The sequence below is a fragment of the Oncorhynchus tshawytscha genome, linkage group LG14, assembly GCF_018296145.1.
Source record: "Oncorhynchus tshawytscha isolate Ot180627B linkage group LG14, Otsh_v2.0, whole genome shotgun sequence".
In the NCBI taxonomy this organism is placed as follows: domain Eukaryota; kingdom Metazoa; phylum Chordata; class Actinopteri; order Salmoniformes; family Salmonidae; genus Oncorhynchus; species Oncorhynchus tshawytscha.
This window is the reverse complement of record NC_056442.1, coordinates 50,193,524-50,211,485: the sequence shown is the minus strand read 5'-3', so window position 1 is coordinate 50,211,485 and position 17,962 is coordinate 50,193,524. Positions and strand designations below refer to the sequence as shown.

At 49.1% G+C, this 17,962-nt stretch overlaps 2 protein-coding genes across 8 annotated transcripts; one reads left to right on the top strand and one right to left on the bottom strand.

The window, feature by feature from the left end:
- Positions 1-273: 273 nt before the first annotated feature.
- Positions 274-2,575, bottom strand: lrrc51 (leucine rich repeat containing 51). Of its 2 annotated transcripts, XM_024445583.2 has the most exons (5): positions 2,491-2,575; positions 2,165-2,236; positions 1,596-1,801; positions 1,247-1,395; positions 274-696 (listed from the first exon to the last, which is right to left on the bottom strand). In XM_024445583.2, exons 2-5 carry the CDS (start codon positions 2,214-2,216, stop codon positions 558-560), a joined length of 546 nt encoding a protein of 181 aa, XP_024301351.1. In that variant the 5' UTR covers positions 2,217-2,236; positions 2,491-2,575; the 3' UTR covers positions 274-557. The 2 variants fall into 2 exon arrangements, with proteins under 2 accessions (XP_024301351.1, XP_024301352.1); XM_024445584.1 differs by lacking the exon at positions 2,491-2,575 and having other exon boundaries at positions 2,165-2,484.
- Positions 2,576-2,879: 304 nt separating this feature from the next.
- numa1 (nuclear mitotic apparatus protein 1) lies at positions 2,880-17,643 on the top strand. Of its 6 annotated transcripts, XM_042297626.1 has the most exons (26): positions 2,882-3,051; positions 4,602-4,655; positions 4,757-4,842; positions 4,961-5,040; positions 5,125-5,213; positions 5,582-5,656; positions 5,762-5,852; positions 5,942-6,086; positions 6,301-6,437; positions 6,742-6,853; positions 6,943-7,060; positions 7,652-7,792; positions 8,017-8,130; positions 8,255-10,381; positions 11,375-12,685; positions 12,815-13,024; positions 13,122-13,309; positions 13,401-13,538; positions 13,616-13,754; positions 14,139-14,364; positions 14,510-14,646; positions 14,750-15,064; positions 15,164-15,256; positions 15,370-15,648; positions 15,793-15,833; positions 16,442-17,643. In XM_042297626.1, exons 2-26 carry the CDS (start codon positions 4,614-4,616, stop codon positions 16,443-16,445), a joined length of 6,438 nt encoding a protein of 2,145 aa, XP_042153560.1. In that variant the 5' UTR covers positions 2,882-3,051; positions 4,602-4,613; the 3' UTR covers positions 16,446-17,643. The 6 variants fall into 6 exon arrangements, with proteins under 6 accessions (XP_042153557.1, XP_042153559.1, XP_042153555.1 ...); XM_042297623.1 differs by having other exon boundaries at positions 2,880-3,051; positions 8,255-12,685; positions 13,622-13,754; XM_042297625.1 differs by having other exon boundaries at positions 2,880-3,051; positions 8,255-12,685; positions 13,616-13,730.
- Positions 17,644-17,962: the final 319 nt, after the last annotated feature.

Genomic DNA, 17,962 nt, shown 5'->3' with positions numbered 1-17,962 from the left:
GAGATGTGTCCCGCTGCATTAAGCAAAGGGTGGTCACACCAGATACTGACTGGTTTTGTGATTCACGCCCCTACCCTTTTTTGTAAGGGATCTGTATTCCCAGTCATGTGAAATCCATAGATTTAGGGCTTAGTGAATTATTAAAATTGACTGATTTCCTTATATGAACTGTAACTAAAATCTTTGAAATTGTTGCATGTTGCGTTATATTTTTGTTCAGTGTACAAAGGTGCATATTGGACAGTTTGATTGAGAGGACTCTATACCTTTAGCCTGGGTGGCCTCTGTTCCAGTTTAATAATTATATAGGTCAAGGTGGCAAAAAGGTCAGGAATATCCTAATTAAGCAGAAATCACATCTACTGTAGATGTACTATTCCTCCCCCCCAACTCTAAGACAGACACCAGACAGAGTTTCTGATGAGTAGATTCATATTGTACTTTTACATGATGCTTCAGTCATAAGGCCTCCTGATGTAAGCCTGTTGTTCTGGAACCTTTTGGTTGGTTGGCATGACGATTGTGTCCCCCCTTCGCTCCGTTTCTGTGGTGACAGGTCAGTTGTCCTGGTTCTTCCTGGTGTTTTTGCCAAGGTTCCCAGGGCAATGCCAGACTTGGGCCATGATTCGCTCCTGCCGTGTAACAGCACTGAAGTCCAACTTCTTCAAGTGAGGCAGAGCCGCAATCACATACCCCCTACACACACACACACACACACAGAGGGGTTCTTATAACTGGGTGTTTGTCCAGGTACACAAACTTCAGGTTTTTTTTTACCATAAGGCTCCAGGGCTGAACACATACATACACTGTAAACCAGTAGTCATTTAGCACTGAGCAGAGAGGGAGAATGCTCAAAACTCCGTAGGATTTGGCCGTGTTGCTATGCAGACAGGCAGAGAGCTGGTGTGTAACAGGATATCTCTGCTCATTTGATGCACCAGTCAGAATGCTACACAGCTGCAACTCTAACCCAGCACCTATTACACACAGGGCTCAGAGCCACATAGCCCTCTGTGAACAGACAGCATTCAGACAGCACATTGAGATCACACTAAGAGTATGAGTGGAATAAACAACCCCTGTAACCCATCCCACCCCCCCATCTGGGGCTAATGGGAGGCACATTGGTGCCGGCCTGTGTTTGCGTATGTGTGTGTGGATGAGTTTACTGTGTGCATGTGTAGGTTTAGCAGCTGTCCTCACCTTTCTCATTTAATTCCTGTGATGCTAAGTGTGTGTGTACCTGTTGCTCCCCTCATTCTCCATGGTGTTGCCGTGCAGGGTGAGTGTATGTAGGAAGGGCAGGGCGCCCAGCTTATCCACCTCTGAAAGGTTACAGATGCTGTTACCATGGAGATACAACACCCGCAGTTCCTTCAGCTCCACCAGGACCTGGGACACAAAGTTCACACACACACAGGGTTTGGAGTGATCACTGCTAATGTACTAGAGCCCTTCATTTGACCCCCCTGCCAGGCTGTGGCTGTTCAGGGAGACAGTAGACTTGTCTCGAATTACACAATATCCCCTATATAGTGCACTACTTTTGACCAGAGCCACTGTATGTACGTGACTACGTGGACTCAACTCACTGGGTCTATGTGTGAGATGTCGTTGAAGGACAGGTCGACCCAGGCGAGCTGTGAGGGCTCTGAGAGGAAGGCTGAGACCATATCATTGAAGCCACTCAAGTCTGTGATGATGTTGTTGTTGAGACGCAGCGAGCGGCTGCAGAACTTCTTCTCTGCATTTCGCTTCAGTGGCCGCAAGCCCTGATTTGGCTCCTCCGTCAGAGCGTCTGAGAGAGAAGTTGTGTGAGAGAACTTAGAGGTGGCATTGAGAATAGGAAAGGAAGCCACGACTATTGAGACACAGGCACAAGAGGGTAGAGAGCAGTGGAGGCTGCTGAGGGGAGGACGGCTCATAATAATAGCTGGAATGGAGTCAATGGAAGAGTCTCAAACAAAGACGTGGTTTCCATGTGGTTGATACCATTCCATTGACTCCATTCCAGCCATTAATATGAGCCGTCCTCCTCTCAGCAACCTCCACTGGTAAAAAAGTGTTGAGGAAGAAGTACAACGCTCTGAATTGCATCTCAATAGTGGAATCCTTTCCTTCATCCGCATTAATAGTCATGTGAAAGAACCTGCTGGTTTACCTGTCATTGAGCTGAGGCATTTGAATGATAAATCCACAGGAGCGCCATACATTTTACAGCCTTTTGGCTAACCTGTATGATAATAAAAATAATATTTAAATGAATCCAGCTAATTGAAAAGAGGATTACTGTATCATCTTTGCACTTAGCCTAGCTATTTTGTCCATGCTAACGTTAACGTTCCTGCTAAGTTAGCTACAACTCAAACAACGTCTATTCACTTGACTTCATCTCTGTTCAAGGCATACAAAATAAAAATGACATAGCTAGATTTCTATAACTAGTTTTCTGCCTACAATGAATTAAACATAATTGAGCTATTTTACCCCTAAAAACCCACACACACAGCTCGCTAGCTATCATGTGCAAGACACTTGTTTGTATTTTCATCACAATGAGCGAGAACTACACTACAACAGTCGGTTTCCAAGGAGACGAGTCTTCGGAATGTGGGAATTGTAGTTTAAATATTTAATTAAACGTATTTATTTTATTTATTAAATTGTACATTGTTGCAGAAAACCCATTGAATAATGTTCAGAAATGTTCCCTTACAATAGAATAGTGTATACGTTTGAATAATTACTATTAATGTTTTATTCATAAGAAATGATGAACTGAAAACTACAGTCAATTTTTATTCGCTCACAAAATGGCGAGTTCTGCACAAATAACCAATTGGCGTCTTGCAGCTCTGAATGCCTCCAATAGGAAGGCTTGATAATCACCAGCGCCGAAATTTGAAAGAGTATACTTCTTAGCACTTCAAAAGTAGACCTGGTGTTCGATACACAAAGTTATTTTGGTAAGCGGGTGCTACCTAGATTTTGGTATTTTCGAGACGGAATTTATAAATGTTTTCTACCAATAGCTAGCTAATTGCAAAGGTAAGACATACTTCTACTCGTTAATAGTTGTTTAATTAATAAGCTACTGTAACGTTTAGTTTGCTAGTCTCACTGACTGTTAGCTAGTAGCTAACGTTAGCACTGGGAGTAACGTTAGCTCGTTAGCCGTTAGGTAGTAGCCAGAAATTCCTTTCTTTAAGTACCATTTATAGCTGTCGAGTAGCTAGCTAACGTTAGCTATTACCCAGATATATTTTTGAGATTCATTTCTCTAAGTAACAAGTTACTTTATATTTAGGTAGCTAGTAACGTTAACTAAATAGCTACACTATATACAGTATACAAATGTATGTTGACACCTTCAAATGAGAGGATTCGGCTATTTCAGCACACAGCCTGTAATTTCCATAGATTAACATTGGCAGTAGAATGGCTTTACTGAACCGCTCAATGTGGCACCCTCATAGGATGCACCATTTCCAACTAGTAAGTTCTTCAAATGTCTGCCCTGCTGGAGCTGCCCAGTCAATTGTAAGTGCTGTTATTATGACGTGGAAACATCTGGGAGCAACAATGGCTCAGCTGCGAAGTGGTAGGCCACACAAGCTCACAGAACGTGAGTGCTGAAGCTCGTAGCACATCAAAGTCAATTGTCCTCGTTTGCAACATGCACTAATGAGTTACAAACTGCCTCTGGAAGCAAGGTCAGAACAAGAACTGTTCGTCGCGAGCTTCATGAAATGGGCTTCCATGGCTGAGCAGCTGCACAAAAGCCGAAGATCGCAATGCCAAGCGTAGCCTGGAGTGGTGTAAAGCTCGCCGCCATTGGACTCTGGAGCAGTGGAAAAGAGTTCTCTGGAGTGATGAATCACGCTTCACCATCTGGCAGTCCGATGGATGAATCTGTGTTTGGTGGATACCAGGAGAATGCTACCTGCCCCAATGCAGAGTGCCAACTAAAGTTTGGTGGAGGAGGACTAATGGTCTGGGGCTGTTTTTTTAATGTTTCGGGCTAGGCCCCTTAGTTCCAGTAAATGGAAATCTTAACGCTACAGCCTACAATGACATTCTTGATGATTCTGTGCTTCCAACTTTTGGCAACAGTTTGGACAAGGCCTTTTCCTGTTTCAGCATGACAACGCCCCCGTGCACAAAGCGAGGTCCATACAGAAATGGTTTGTCGATCGGTGTGGAAGAACTTTACTGGCCTTCACAGAACACTGACCTCAACTCCATCGAACACTGCGAGCCAGTCATAATCACCCAACATCAGTGGCCGACTTCACTAATGCTCTTGTGGCTGAATGTAAGCAAGTCCCTGCAGCGATGTTCCAACATCTAGTGGAAAATCTTCCCAGAAGAGTGGCGGCTGTTATGGTAGCCAAGGGGGGACCAACTCCATAATATTAATGCCATGATTTTGGAATGAGATGTTTCCCGTGCAGGTGTCCACATACTTTTGGTCACGTAGTGTAGTTAGAGTTGCTGATAACTTATGATAGCAAGCAAGCTTCTTAGACTGAGCGTTCTTCTTTCTTCCACACAGTGGAGTGATTGATACTAATGTCTGTCTGTTTTCCATTGTCTAGTGAGCAGCAAAGATGGTGCTTCACCTTGATAAAGAGCATGCACTGTTGGAATGGGTAAGTCTGCTTTGTTTTCTGTGGTCGTAACCAATATAAGCTCTAAGTACTTAGTTTTGTATGCCTTGCTAAATTGAATACATTTTTTTTTTCGTCACTAGGTTAACCACCTGAATGTGGACCTCCCGGTGCGGAGCATCAACGATTTACAGGATGGCGTTTTGTTGTTGAAGCTCGTCTATAAACTGTGAGTAAAAACAATGTTCCGTAATAGCTTAGAACCGTAGATATTTGTGCTCGTCTGGATTCCGCTGACTTGGTAGTTTGCTTCTTGTGTTGATCATTGACGTTTGTGATTCTGACAGGAGAAAGGAAGAGCCCGCTAAGTCCTATTTGGACCAGCCTATCCAGGAGAGGCTGAAAGTGGTCTCTGACTTCCTGCAAGGTGAGTCACACTAACTAGTCATGGGGGGGTGTAGTTTTCCCCCACAGACACATGGTTAATAGTCCTGCCGTTGTGTTTTTCCAGGTGATTGTAGGTGCAGCACAGAACGGGGAGCTCTCATCTCCTGGGACAACATCAGCAATGGCCTAAACCTGGAGGTGGAGTTATCCAAGGTATCAGGTTCATACAACTGGGGTTTTATTCACTGACCAAATGTGATCTCGAGTCAAAGTATACATTGTGTTCAGCATTGCATTGTGTTCAGCTCTACACTTGCCCCAACTCTCTCTCAAAGCAAAGTTTATAAATATAGAATACAGGGTGTAAATGATACAGTGAAATACTTAATTGCATGCTCTCCTCAACATTTATCAAAAATAATTATGTAGTATAAAAATAAATCAAATAGTAATGTTTGGAAATGTATACACTGTAAGAATATACAGTATAGACTATGAAATATGCTGAAGTGAGTTAATGATCCAACCCACCTCTAACCCAGATCCCCTGGGTGGCCTGTTTTTATACATGTTGTTCTCAGGTGCTTGTTCTCCTGTACTACCATAGTGTGATCAACAACCATGTTGACCTGAACCAACTGGAATACAAGTTTGAGGTAGGAGGGTCCTTGTGCTCTTAGTGGCATACCATGAACTTAAATTTTTCTTGTTGTCGGATAGCAGTGCACTTATGTGACTAACTTCTGTTTTTCCTCCCTAAGGTTGAGCTTGCCTCCATGCTCCGCTTTGTTTTGGACAATGAGAATAGCCTCTACTTGAGTGAGAACTTGGAGAAATATCTAAGGAAGAAGCGTAAGCCTTCACTCACATGTTTCAGGTTACGTTCAACAATTCACCTTTATGGTTGCAGTACAGAAACACGCATACTCTTTCTCTCTCAGCCCTGTTTAGTTTCAACAGTGACATCTCCAGTACCTCCTCATCCTCCTTGTTCAACGATGAGGAGTCCCCGGTTTTCCGGCGCAGAAAGAAGATCGGTTCGGTTCAGTTTCTGGACCTACAAACTGTTGCGTCCTCGTCTGTCAGGTATTACTCTGTCCCTCCATGTCTCCTCTGTTAGTGCTCACTCGTTCCTCTTCTAGTATCCCACCTATGGTATCCTAGCTACGGCCCTAGTGAGTTACTAGTCTAGAACAGCTGATGTTTGCTCGCTGGACTAATGATCTGTACGCTGGGTGGGAACACTGATCTGTGTGAGTAACCGGTGCCTTTTCCTGTTTTCTCCCACCCGCCTGTGCAGTTCTCCCCTGCAGGATGTGATGAACACTCCTCAGTTCCAGCTGAAGAAGCTGCAGAGGCAGCTGCGTCAGGAGAGAGACATGAGGGATGAGCTGGAGAAAGACCTGACCACCAGCGCCGCCACCCTCACCCAGAGAGGTACCTACCTACCTGGCTCTCTCTGAATTTTTAATAAGGCTGTACCTGCTGTTTCTCCACGACTTCCTCTGGATTCTTACTGTTCCTGCTGATGAGTTCTGGCTGAACTTGGGATATGGTTAATTATCAGGTATCCTATTGAAATATTCAATGATATAGTCGAGGGTTTACACCAGATGGTAACGGTTATTGGAACGCTGACTGCGAGCAATGGGTGATTAAACCTGGTTGGAGCTTTCATAGTGCCCGTACATTTCTTACTCTGATATGTAGAACCTAACACTGCTCTTTCACCCTCCTGTAGAGAGTCAGATCTGTCAGTTGCAGCACCGTATTGAGAAGCTGCTGCGGGAACAGGCTGAGCAGGAGCAGGAGCCCCGGGATGAGCTACAAGAACTGCACAGCAAGAACGAGGGGTAGGAAGGGAGAGAGAGAGAGAGGAGGGTCAAGGTCGTGCTGAGGTAATGCTAGGTGTGTGTGTGTAACTGCGTTCTCTCTCTATTAGGCTGCGCACCCGTCTCCATGAGGTGCTGAAGGAGTGCCAGGCGTTAAAGACTAACTCATCTCAGATGGAACGGAAGGTGGATAACCTGACAGAGGAGAATGGCACCCTTTCTGCCCAGGTGAAGGACTCTCCTTGTACACGCTTCCTTCAAGGCCCAGTGCAGGAAAACATTTGATTTTCCCTCTGTTTTTATATATATATATAATAAAAACATTTCCCCCCCACACTGAGGTTGTGAAACTTATAATACCCTTTTAGTGTGAGAGCTGTTTGATAAGACGGGCTGGAATTCCAGCCTGTTTTGGTGGGATGGAGTTTTGGCCTGATTGGTGACCTCACCAGATGGTAAAAGTTAATGGACCAATAACAACAGAGTTTCAAAACCTCTGCCAATAACAGCAAGTTTTCAGGTTGCTTATCCCTCCCTATTAAGCTCATCCAATTAGACCCCTCACTCAGACCACTCCCAGACAGTCCTAGAAAAATGATTGCTTGAGAAATTGCTCTTTGCTAATGAGCTATTTTGGTTTATTTTTTGACAATTTTAATAGAAAAAATAATAACATTAAGGTACTACATTTTTACCCAGAAAAGGTTTGATATTGAGATAAAAATGGCTGCAGTTTAACCTTTTGAAATCAAGTCATTTAAACCATACACAGCCTATAGTGATTTACTAACGGACAACTGTCTCATTTGTGTGTGTCAGATGCGTGAAGTGATTGCTCGGTTGGCGAGTGCTGAGGCTGAGGTGGATAGGCTGACTGAAGCCCAGGACTCTGCTCAGGGGGAGTGGAGCAGCAGACACTGCCACCTTCAGGCTGAACTCAACCGGGCCACTGCTCAGAAGGTGAGGCCTATAGAACAGGTCCCATATTCATAAAGCGTCTGAGTAGGAGTGCTGATCTTTGATCAGTTTTGCCTTTTTACAACACAATGACTAAGAATGACTTGGACAGAGGGGGCCTGCTTCTAGTTCAGCACTCGGGAGACTCTTTATGACTAGAGGCCCAGAATATCTCAATTTGTGCTTGTTCTTTTTATGTTCTCTTCATTCTTCTTTCTGTCTGTTAGGAGTGTCTGAATGAACAGATGCTGATCCTGCAGAGCAAGATCTCCTCTCTAGAGGACGAGCTGAGTAAAGCCAAAATGCAGGAAAAAGGAGAGGTTATGGGCCCTATCTTGGAGGTTAGCATTTACCCAGATACTTAAAGCTGGATCAATTGTTACAATGTTCAAGGGTGACATTACATCCAACTTTTAGTTTCAGTGTGTTTTTAACCACACATCCTTCCTTGTTTACCCCCCACAGTGGGAGCAGCTGAAACAGGAGCTGGCTGATGCCACCCTCAGGCACGCAGAGTGTGAGTGCACCATCGCCCGTCTGAAGGGGGAGAAGGAGCAGGCTGCCACCCTGCATGCCCAGGAGAGGGCCTCGCTACAGGCAGAGAGCCAGAGACTGCAGGTCCTGGTGACTGAGCTCCAGGAAGCCCTGAGTGCTCTGCGGGTTGACAGAGAGGCTTTGGAGCTGGCCTCCAAGGAGGAGAGGGAGTCCCTGACTGCCCAGCTCCACACCCTGACTGCTGAGGTGGCCAGCCTTACCCAGACTGTACAACAAAGGGAGCAGGAGGTGCAGCAGGAGTGCATTCAGAGAGGGGAGCTGAACCTGGCTATGGAGTGGCAGGAGAGGAAGGCCAGAGAGGAGATCCAGGAGCTGACCAGCCACGTGGACACCATGGGTGATTCTCTGAGGAGGGCTGAGGAGGAGGTGCAGGTCAGGGAGAAGCAGCTTACCAAGCAGCAGCAGGAGAGCGCTCTACAGAGGGAGGTCCTACAGGAGGAGATGGCTGCAGCTGAGAAGGTGTTAAAAGAGCTGAAGGAGCAGGAAGAGGCCGTTAGAGAGGAGGCCACTCGACTGCACCAGGAGATAACTACACATGCTACGAACCTCTGCAGCCTGAGGCAGGAGCACACTGCTCTGCAGGAACAATTGGCTAGGCAGCAAGAGGAGATCTCCCTAGAAAAGGAGGCGCAGTCCGAAGCCCACAGGGAGAAGGAAGCGGTGAGGGAGGAGCTCTCTCGACTCCAGGAGGAGCTGAGGAGCCTGGGGGAACAGATGGCCCAGCTGGAGGAGGCTCAGAGGGAGAAGGAGTGTCTCCTCCTCCAGTCCACAGAGAACATAGAGACCCTCAAGACAGAGAGAGCCACTGCCTCGTCCCTCGCTGAAGCCAAAGACCTGGAGCTCAGCAGCCTGAGAGAGGAGGTGAGGGCCAGGGAGGAGCAGCTAGCCATGCAACAAGAGGAGTACCGCTTACAGCAGGAGGAGCTACGGGAGGAGCTTGCCGCTCAGGAGAATGAAATCAATAACATGAGAGAGCGGCTCGCTGGCCTGATGGACCAGATCTCTCTGCTGAAGGAGTTGTGTCAGGAGGGCAAAAACATGGAGGCCCTGAGAGAAGAGCACACTGCCCAGCTGGAGCAGCTGCGGATAGTGAAGGAGCAGGTCGAAGAGGTCCAGGAGAGGAATGAGGAGACCTCGGCAGCTCTCAGGGAGAAGGAGTCGTCTCTCAGGGAGAAGGAGGAGAGCCTCCGGAGGCTGGAGGAGGAGCTACAGTCCACCACCTCTCTGGCCTCCCAGAGACGACAGGAAGAACTGACCTCACTCAAGGAGGAAGTCATCTCGCAGCAGGAGGAGGTGGAGAGGAGGCGTGCCGCGGAGGCCCTGTCAGTTGAGGAGGCGAGGCAGTTGGCTAGGGAACAGGAGTCTAAACGTATGGAACTGGAGGAGAGCGTGTCAGCCCTACAGCAGCAGCTGGACTCAGCCATCCAGGACAATGATAGGAAGAGACAGGAGTGTGAGAGGCTGGAGCAGGACCTGGAGCACAGAGGAACACGGGTGGAAGAGCTGAGGCAGCAGGAGGATAGCGCCAGACTGGAGGCCACTCGACTCCGCCAGGAGATCTCTACACATGTCAGCCATCTGGAGGTCGTGCAGAGGGGGAAGGAGGAGCTAGCCAGGCAGCAGGAGGAGCTGAGAGGGGAGGTGTCCCTTCATCAGCAGAGAGCTTCAGTGCTCCAGCAGAGCCTGGAGGTGCAGGAGGTTGCTATGAGAGTGTTAAAGGAGCAGACTGAGAGCACCAGAGAGGAGGCCACTGTGAAGATGGAGGCCCTACAGGCTCAGCTGGAGGTAGTGTCTTCTCTGGCTACAGCTAAAGACCTGCAGCTCAGCACTCTGAGAGAGGAGGCCACTGCCTTACAGGAGCAGCTAGCTAAGAGAGAGCAGGAGATCTCCCGTCAGAAGGAGGTGCTGCAGGAGGCCCACATGGAGAAGGAGTCAGTGGAGGCACTGAGAGAGGAGCTGGCCAGGCAACAGGAGGAGCTGAGAGAGGAGTTAATCCACCAGCAGCAGCGAGCTCAGTCCTTAGAACAGAGCCTGGAGGAGCAGCAGGAGGCCCTGAAAGAGCTGACTGTGAAGGAGGAGAGAGCCAGAGAGGAGGCCACTCTGAAGATGGTGGCCCTCCAAGCAGCTAAGGACTTGGAGCTCAGCACCCTGAGACAGGAGGCTACACAACTCCGCCAGGAGATCTCCACACATGTCAACCATCTGGAGGAGGTGCAGAGGGGGAAGGAGGAGCAGGAGGGAAACGCAAGCGAGGAGACAACTGTGAAGATGGCGGCCCTACAGGCTCAGCTGGAGGTAGTGTTGTCTCTGGCTGCAGCTAAAGACCTGCAGCTCAGCACTCTGAGAGAGGAGGCCTCTCTACTCTCCCAGGAGAACGCCAAACGGGCAGTTGATCTAAAGGACGTGCAGTCAGAGAAGATTCGGATGGAGAGCCTGTTGAGCGAGGAGCACAGAGCCTTACAGGAGGAGCTGGCCAAGGAGCAGGAGGAACTGAGGAGCGAGGTATCCCTCCACCAGCAGAGAGCTGCAGAGCTCCAGCAGAGCCTGGAGGAGAAGCAGGAGGCCCTTAGGGAGCTGAAGGAGCAGCTTGTCCAGCAGCAGGAGGACAGCTCCCTACAGAAGGTCTTGCAGGAGGCCCAGGCTGCAGCTCTCCAGGAGGAGGCGGTAGATGCTCTGAGAGGGGAGGTGACCCTCCACCAGCAGAGAGCTGCAGAGCTCCAGCAGAGCCTGGAGCACCAGGAGGCTGCCCTGAGGGAGCAGGAGGCGAAGAGCACAGAGGAGGCCACTCTGAAGATGGAGGCCCTTCAAGCAGCTAAAGACCTGCAGCTCAGCACTCTGACAGAGAAGGCCACTACCTTACAGCAGCAGCTAGCTAAGAGGGAGCAGGAGATCTCCCTTCAGAAGGAAGTGCTGCAGGAGGCCCACATAGAGAAGGAGTCAGTGGAGGCACTTAGAGAGGAGCTGGCCAGGCAACAGGAGGAGTTAATCCACCAGCAGCAGAGAGCTCAGTCCTTAGAACAGAGCCTGGAGGAGCAGCAGGAGGCCCTGAAAGAGCTGACCGTGAAGGAGGAGAGAGCCAGAGAGGAGGCCACTCTGAAGATGGTGGCCCTCCAAGCAGCAAAGGACTTGGAGCTCAGCACCCTGAGACAGGAGGCTACACAACTCCGCCAGGAGATCTCCACACATGTCAGCCGTCTGGAGGAGGTGCAGAGGGGGAGGGAGGAGCAGGAGGGAAACGCAAGCGAGGAGACAACTGTGAAGATGGAGGCCCTACAGGCTCAGCTGGAGGTAGTGTCGTCTCTGGCTACAGCTAAAGACCTGCAGCTCAGCACTCTGAGAGAGGAGGCCACTGCCTTACAGGAGCAGCTAGCTAAGAGAGAGCAGGAGATCTCCCTTCAGAAGGAGGTGCTGCAGGAGGCCCACTTGGAGAAGGAGTCAGTGGAGGCACTGAGAGAGGAGCTGGCCAGGCAACAGGAGGAGCTGAGAGAGGAGTTAATCCACCAGCAGCAGCGAGCTCAGTCCTTAGAACAGAGCCTGGAGGAGCAGCAGGAGGCCCTGAAAGAGCTGACTGTGAAGGAGGAGAGAGCCAGAGAGGAGGCCACTCTGAAGATGGTGGCCCTCCAAGCAGCTAAGGACTTGGAGCTCAGCACCCTGAGACAGGAAGCTACACAACTCCGCCAGGAGATCTCCACACATGTCAGCCGTCTGGAGGAGGTGCAGAGCGAGGGCCCCCTGAGAGAGGAGCACACTGCCTTACAGGTGCAGCTGGCCAAGCAGCAGGAGGAAAACTCCCTACAGAAGGGACTGCTGCAGGAGGTGCAGGCCACAGTCCTCCAGGAGAGGGAGGCCAAGGAGATACTGAGAGGGGAGGTGTCCCTCCACCAGCAGAGCCTGGAGCACCAGGAGGCTGTCCTGAGGGAGGATCTAGCCAGGCAGAAGGAGGAAGGGCAGGCAGCAGGCCAGGTGGAGAAGGAGTTGATGGAGCAGTTCTCTGTGCTCCAGCAAGAGAAGGAGGCTCTGTTAACCCGGGCCCTCCAGGCAGAGCAGAACCAGAGCGAGCTGGAAGGGAGCATGGCTGAGCTGCGAGCCCAGGCAGAGAGCACAGAAAGTGGCCAGAGACAACAGCTGGATGCCCTGCTCCTGGAGAAGGAGAGGCTGACTGAGGGTAACCAGGTCCTGGAGATGAAATGTAGTGCCGCCCAGAGGCTGGAGGCTGTACTGCAGGAGGAATTGGCCTTGCTGAGAGAACAGATGGAGGGAACAGAGTGGGAGAAGCAGGTCAGACATCTACGGGAACAACTTGCTGCCAACACTGAGGTAGTGGAACACTACAAAACACAGGTGAGTCTGACCAGTAAACACACAACCACATAACACATCTCTGAGCTAACACACACCTCACCCTAGCAGTGGATAGAATTATTCAGGTGTGTCTTGGAGGTTGAGGTGTGGTTATATTTTTGTTCCCAGGTTGAGAAGGCCAAGAGCCACTACTCGGGGAAGAAGCAGCAGCTTGTGGAGTCTCAGGAGCAGGTGACGGAGCTGCAGCGCAGCCTAGAGGTCAGAGAGCATGAGGTCAACGCAGTTACCACAGAGATGAAGCTGCTGCAGAAGGAGCTGGAGAAGGCCAGGAGCAAAGAGAAGAGCCTCGGCTCCAAGATCAACACTTTGGAAGCACAGGTATACCTCTCAATCAGGTTATATTATGCATTCTATCATACAGGATGTCAGCTTCATATTGACATGAAACTGACATTTATTTGTGTGTTTTTTACAGCTTGCGTTTGCTGATCGTCACCTTCGGGAGCAGAGCCAGGTTCGACCTGAGAGGGGACCAGGCAGGATTGAGAAGATGAGAGGGGGTAGAGAGAGTGTCTACCTGAAAGTCCCCCAGAGCCAGACTCACCAGGAGACCAGCGGCGACAGCCTGGACCTGAGCCTGGACGACTCCCTCAACACTACCACGTAACTCACCTTCTCTTCCGTCACCATCTCCTCTGAGCTTGACTTGCAGCTAGGTGACTGGTATACATCTCCCTCTCTCCCTGCCCTGTAGGAGGCCAATGGAGCCTGACGAGTCCAGTACTCCCCTGGTGCGTAGCTCGGAGCGCGTAGCTGCTAAACGTCGTGCTCTGGGAGGGGATTCACTGGAGACCCTCTACTTCACCCCCATGAATAACCGTCAGATCAACAGGTAGGTTTAGAACGTGTGTTGGGCACCACTAGTTTAACTGCTACTATAAAGAAGTTCATCAGGGTTATTCTCCCCAGGACCAGTACTGAGCGCCGGCTGCAGAGCAGCATCACATCTCTGGGAGAGCTGGCTCTGGACTCAGCCAGGAAGAGACCACCCACCTCCTCAGCTAGACGCCGAAGGACCACCCAGGTCATCAACATCACCATGAGCAAGGTGGAGGGAGCACTGGGACACCTCTCACTGCACGTTCTCTCGCTCACCTCACTCTCACTTCTCTCTCTCTCGCTCACCTCACTCTCACTTCTCTCACCTCTCGCTCACCTCACTCTCTCTCACCTCACTCTCACTTCTCTCTCTCTCTCGCTCACCTCACTCCTCTCTCTCTCTCGCTCACCTCACTCACTTCTCTCTCTCTCGCTCACCTCTCTCTCGCGCTCACGTTCACTTCTCTCTCGCTACATTCTTGGAAGCACCCTGTATCACCTTTTGGTTTTCAACCCGCATCTAGCGGTCTTTTAGGTTGGTTGACCTGCTGAGGAAGACTGAATTGCAGCAGAGTGAGTGGGATGGTTGACTTCTCCTCTCTCCCCCATACAGACGACCCCTGGTCGCAGAGGAGCAGGAGAGGATAGTGACAACGAGACGTTCTACAGCCTGGCCTCCGTCCACTCCCATCCCAACATCACCGGAAGAACACACACTGCACGACCTGTCTCCATGGAGATCTTCCACACACCAGGAAAACCTGCCGTTGCCTTGAGCGATCAGCTCCTCAGTCTCCCTGGTTACCGTCGAAGCACCGTCCACGTTGCAGCGCCACAGAGTACGAACCGTTTACACACATTCTACAACGAGCCCCTTGTCCTTAGCCGGTGACACATTGCCTTCCACATGTTCAAGGAGGCACCAAGAGGTTGATTGGCCCAGAGTTTGTACTACAGTATGTTTCTGTTCTGCACGTTGTGTAGGTACGGGCCAGTTCTGTGTGGGGGCAGAGAATGAGCCTGACCATGCTGCTGATGACTGGCTACGCATCGCTGAGCTGCAGGCCAGAAACCAGTCCTGTCTGCCTCACCTAAAGAGCAGCTATCCTCTGGAGTCCAGGGTACACTGTTACTCACTCTCCATCTAGCCATCTGTCACTTTCTCAAAAAGATGTTTTGCTTGTAATCATCCAATCTCCAAACCCTACCTCCTCCCCCTTGCAGCCCAGCCTGGGACCGTCCTTTGAGTTCACCGACGATGACCTGCGCATGGGTGACCCCACGGAGACCATCCGTAGAGCCTCTGTGATGCCCGGACAGATTCAGGAGTCTCTGTCATCCCACCGGCTCTCACTCCACCCAGGACCGGCCGACAGCACCACGGCCACCAGGCCAGCCTACGGCTCTCACCGCCTCTCACTGATGCCCCCCAAACCTAAAGCCAGCAGCACCCTGAACAACCAGAACACGCACAACCTCAGGGGGAGCAACCTGTCACTCAAACGCTCAGCCAAAGACCAGGAACCAGACACACCTGAGGTGAGGGTGGAGGGGAGGTGAGGATGTAGATGTTAATGTGGGGGTTCAATCATTAACCTGTTTGTTTAATTCTACATTTACTGAATTCTCTTTTGTCAGGCTAAGAGGATGGCAACTAGCTGTTTCCCGCGCCCTCTCACCCCTAAAGGAGGTCGTTTCAGCTCATCCAACAACCGCCAGCCTCTTAGCCCTGTGAGTCTCTCTCTTCCTCTGGACTATAACATGTGGTTTGTTTTCTTAGCAGCAATGGTTGTTAGCATACTCCAAACAGTAGGCCTAAAATATCCACCCATCCTCTCTGTTAGGCTGAGCGGAGACAGTCCACGGTGTTCTCCATTGACAACACGCCTCGTAAGGCAGCTTCCAAGAGCGGCTTCCTACAGAGAGGCATGAGTAAGATTCGCAGCTCCACCCGTAAATCCCCAGGGAACAAAAGCTCCCGTGTCCCGCAGTCCGGAGATAGGAAGTCTCCCCGCAGTGGAGCCGGGAGTGTGAAGTCCCCTCAGCCGGGAGGGAAGGCACAGAGGAAGTCCCCACGGACCAACAGCAGCAAGTCTCCAAAGAACCCCACCAGCGCACGCAAGGTGAGACCCACTTCCTTTCTCCAGACAAGCGGCATATGATCATATGCGTAGGAGATGATTTCTAGCCACATTGGACATGCTGTTTGACCCCCCCACCCCATATCAGACCATGTGTCTAACTACAGCGGTACGGTGTGTGTTTAGGAACCTGAGGTGTTGGTTGGAAAGCCCATTCATCTGAGCAGGTTTTCTATCATTTCTGTTTCACTCAGCTGCTTTGTTAACACTGGGCTGTGCTGCAGGGGGTGTCTGGGGGGGTGCTGGTATTATTCATATCACCGGATCATCCCTTGGGGTTACGGTGTTAGTTTGTGGTGACGTGTGTTCTAAATTCCCTGTTTGCTACATTTAGTCCTGCAGACAGTCAGGTGTAATAACATGCCGTTTGGGAGCACTACTTCCTGTTTGCTACATTACACCTGACTGTCTGCAGGACTGTAATAACATGCTGTTTGGGAGCACTACTTCCTGTTTGCTACATTACACCTGACTGTCTGCAGGACTGTAATAACATGCTGTTTGGGAGCACTACTTCCTGTTTGCTACATTACACCTGACTGTCTGCAGGACCGTGTAATAACATGCCGTTTGGGAGCACTACTTCCTGTTTGCTACATTACACCTGACTGTCTGCAGGACCGTGTAATAACATGCCGTTTGGGAGCACTACTTCCTGCATTTTGACAGGCGGCTCATTTCATCAATGCAGACCTGCTATTCACTTAGGTGTCTGGGTGATTATCCAGGGTGTTCCTCTCTTCTCTCTAATAAAACATGCTCTCTCTCTCCACAGATGAACTTCAGGAGAAAGATGTGAATGAACATCTAATTGCCCTAAACACTTAAACATTTTTTTTTACATAATCTCCCAAGAATAATAGTTTTAATGTACAATAAATAAAGGTATACTTTCACCAGAGGTTACATTATATTTACTTAGTGCTATTTTGGGTTTTAATAATTTGGTTTCTTTTGAGATTTAAAATCTCAATGTTTTATTTAATTTGACCTCCTAATGATGTAATTGTATTAGTTAAGCCCTGTTCAATGGGGTGGTGAGGTATCCAATACTGTTATAGGTCACCTACTGTACGTTTATACCTGGTACACTGAATCATGATGATGCATTACGCTTGGACTTTTTCATCTCATCTTCTTTGGCTTTTTAAAGTCCCCCCTTTTAGCTTTAAAACCTTTTTGTATTATATATATATATACACACATGTATTATCTTTCAAATAAAAAGTATAAAACAATCTAGCAAATATTTTGAAAGGTGAAGTTTTGTGAAGGGAATTCCACGTTTTACCTTATGGCAGTGTGACTTAATCCAAAATAAAGGTCTGGATTTAATGTTCAGAAATTCCATAGAGAGATTTCCATTCTCAAATACTACACGGTCATGAATTTGTGAGTAGGGTATTCGACTGTAGAGTTTGGGATTATTTTCAAAGGCGTTTGATTAAATTCTGTCCAGAAAGTCAACCTGCCAGTGTCTTAATTTGGTCTGTAATACAATCTGAAGGGTACAAGTACCACCAGGCCATAGTCGGCCTACCTAACTACTTCAACCCCCTGCCACTTCATTAATTTCACCGACAGAATCTCTTCCCCGTCACAGGAGACTTTTGATTTGAGCCTGTTAGTGGAACCGAAATGGACTCTGATTCAGAGGTGATGAGATGAGTGGACCAGTATCACTGTCTGTTAGTGGAACCGAAATGGACTCTGATTCAGAGGTGATGAGATGAGTGGACCAGTATCACAGTCTGTTAGTGGAACTGAAATGGACTCTGATTCAGAGGTGATGAGATGAGTGGACCAGTATCACTGTCTGTTAGTGGAACCGAAATGGACTCTGATTCAGAGGTGATGAGATGAGTGGACCAGTATCACAGTCTGTTAGGCCCCTGGATAACAAGTGTTTGAACGATTTTACAGTCTGATGAATGAGTCGGTGTGTTATCATGTTTAAACAATAAATGAGTCATTGGAGATATTTTCCCTTTGGTCATCTTAATGTAAAGTTTTAATTTGTTGTGACCCCAGGCTGTTAGCTTCCTGGTTAGAGAAACATGTACATCTGGTTACAGTTAGAGGCTGTTAGCAGACTTTCATAGCTGGCCTTTCCAGGTCCAACTGTCATTTTGGGAAACCAACCACAGCCTACGCAATTAGTAATACACCTTTAGAGAAGAGTGAATCGGTTTTATTTTCTGTCAGGATCCTGCAGGGGAGCTGGAACCAGGTGAGGCCTCCCTCCAGTTATGACTTCTGTGTAGAAGAGGACGAGAACATCAGAGGCTCAGAGCTT

Bases quoted from the DNA above. Each gene is read 5' to 3' on its own strand.
- lrrc51 (XM_024445583.2), bottom strand. From the start codon at position 2,216: ATGTATGGCGCTCCTGTGGATTTATCATTCAAATGCCTCAGCTCAATG. The intron at 1,802-2,164 runs GTAAACCAGCAG...CTTCTCTCTCAG, and splicing joins ATGCCTCAGCTCAATGACAG to ACGCTCTGACGGAGGAGCCA. The intron at 1,396-1,595 runs GTGAGTTGAGTC...TTTGTGTCCCAG, and splicing joins ACATCTCACACATAGACCCA to GTCCTGGTGGAGCTGAAGGA.
- numa1 (XM_042297621.1), top strand. From the start codon at position 4,614: ATGGTGCTTCACCTTGATAAAGAGCATGCACTGTTGGAATGG. The intron at 14,365-14,509 runs GTACGAACCGTT...CACGTTGTGTAG, and splicing joins CCACGTTGCAGCGCCACAGA to GTACGGGCCAGTTCTGTGTG. The intron at 15,257-15,369 runs GTGAGTCTCTCT...CCTCTCTGTTAG, and splicing joins ACCGCCAGCCTCTTAGCCCT to GCTGAGCGGAGACAGTCCAC.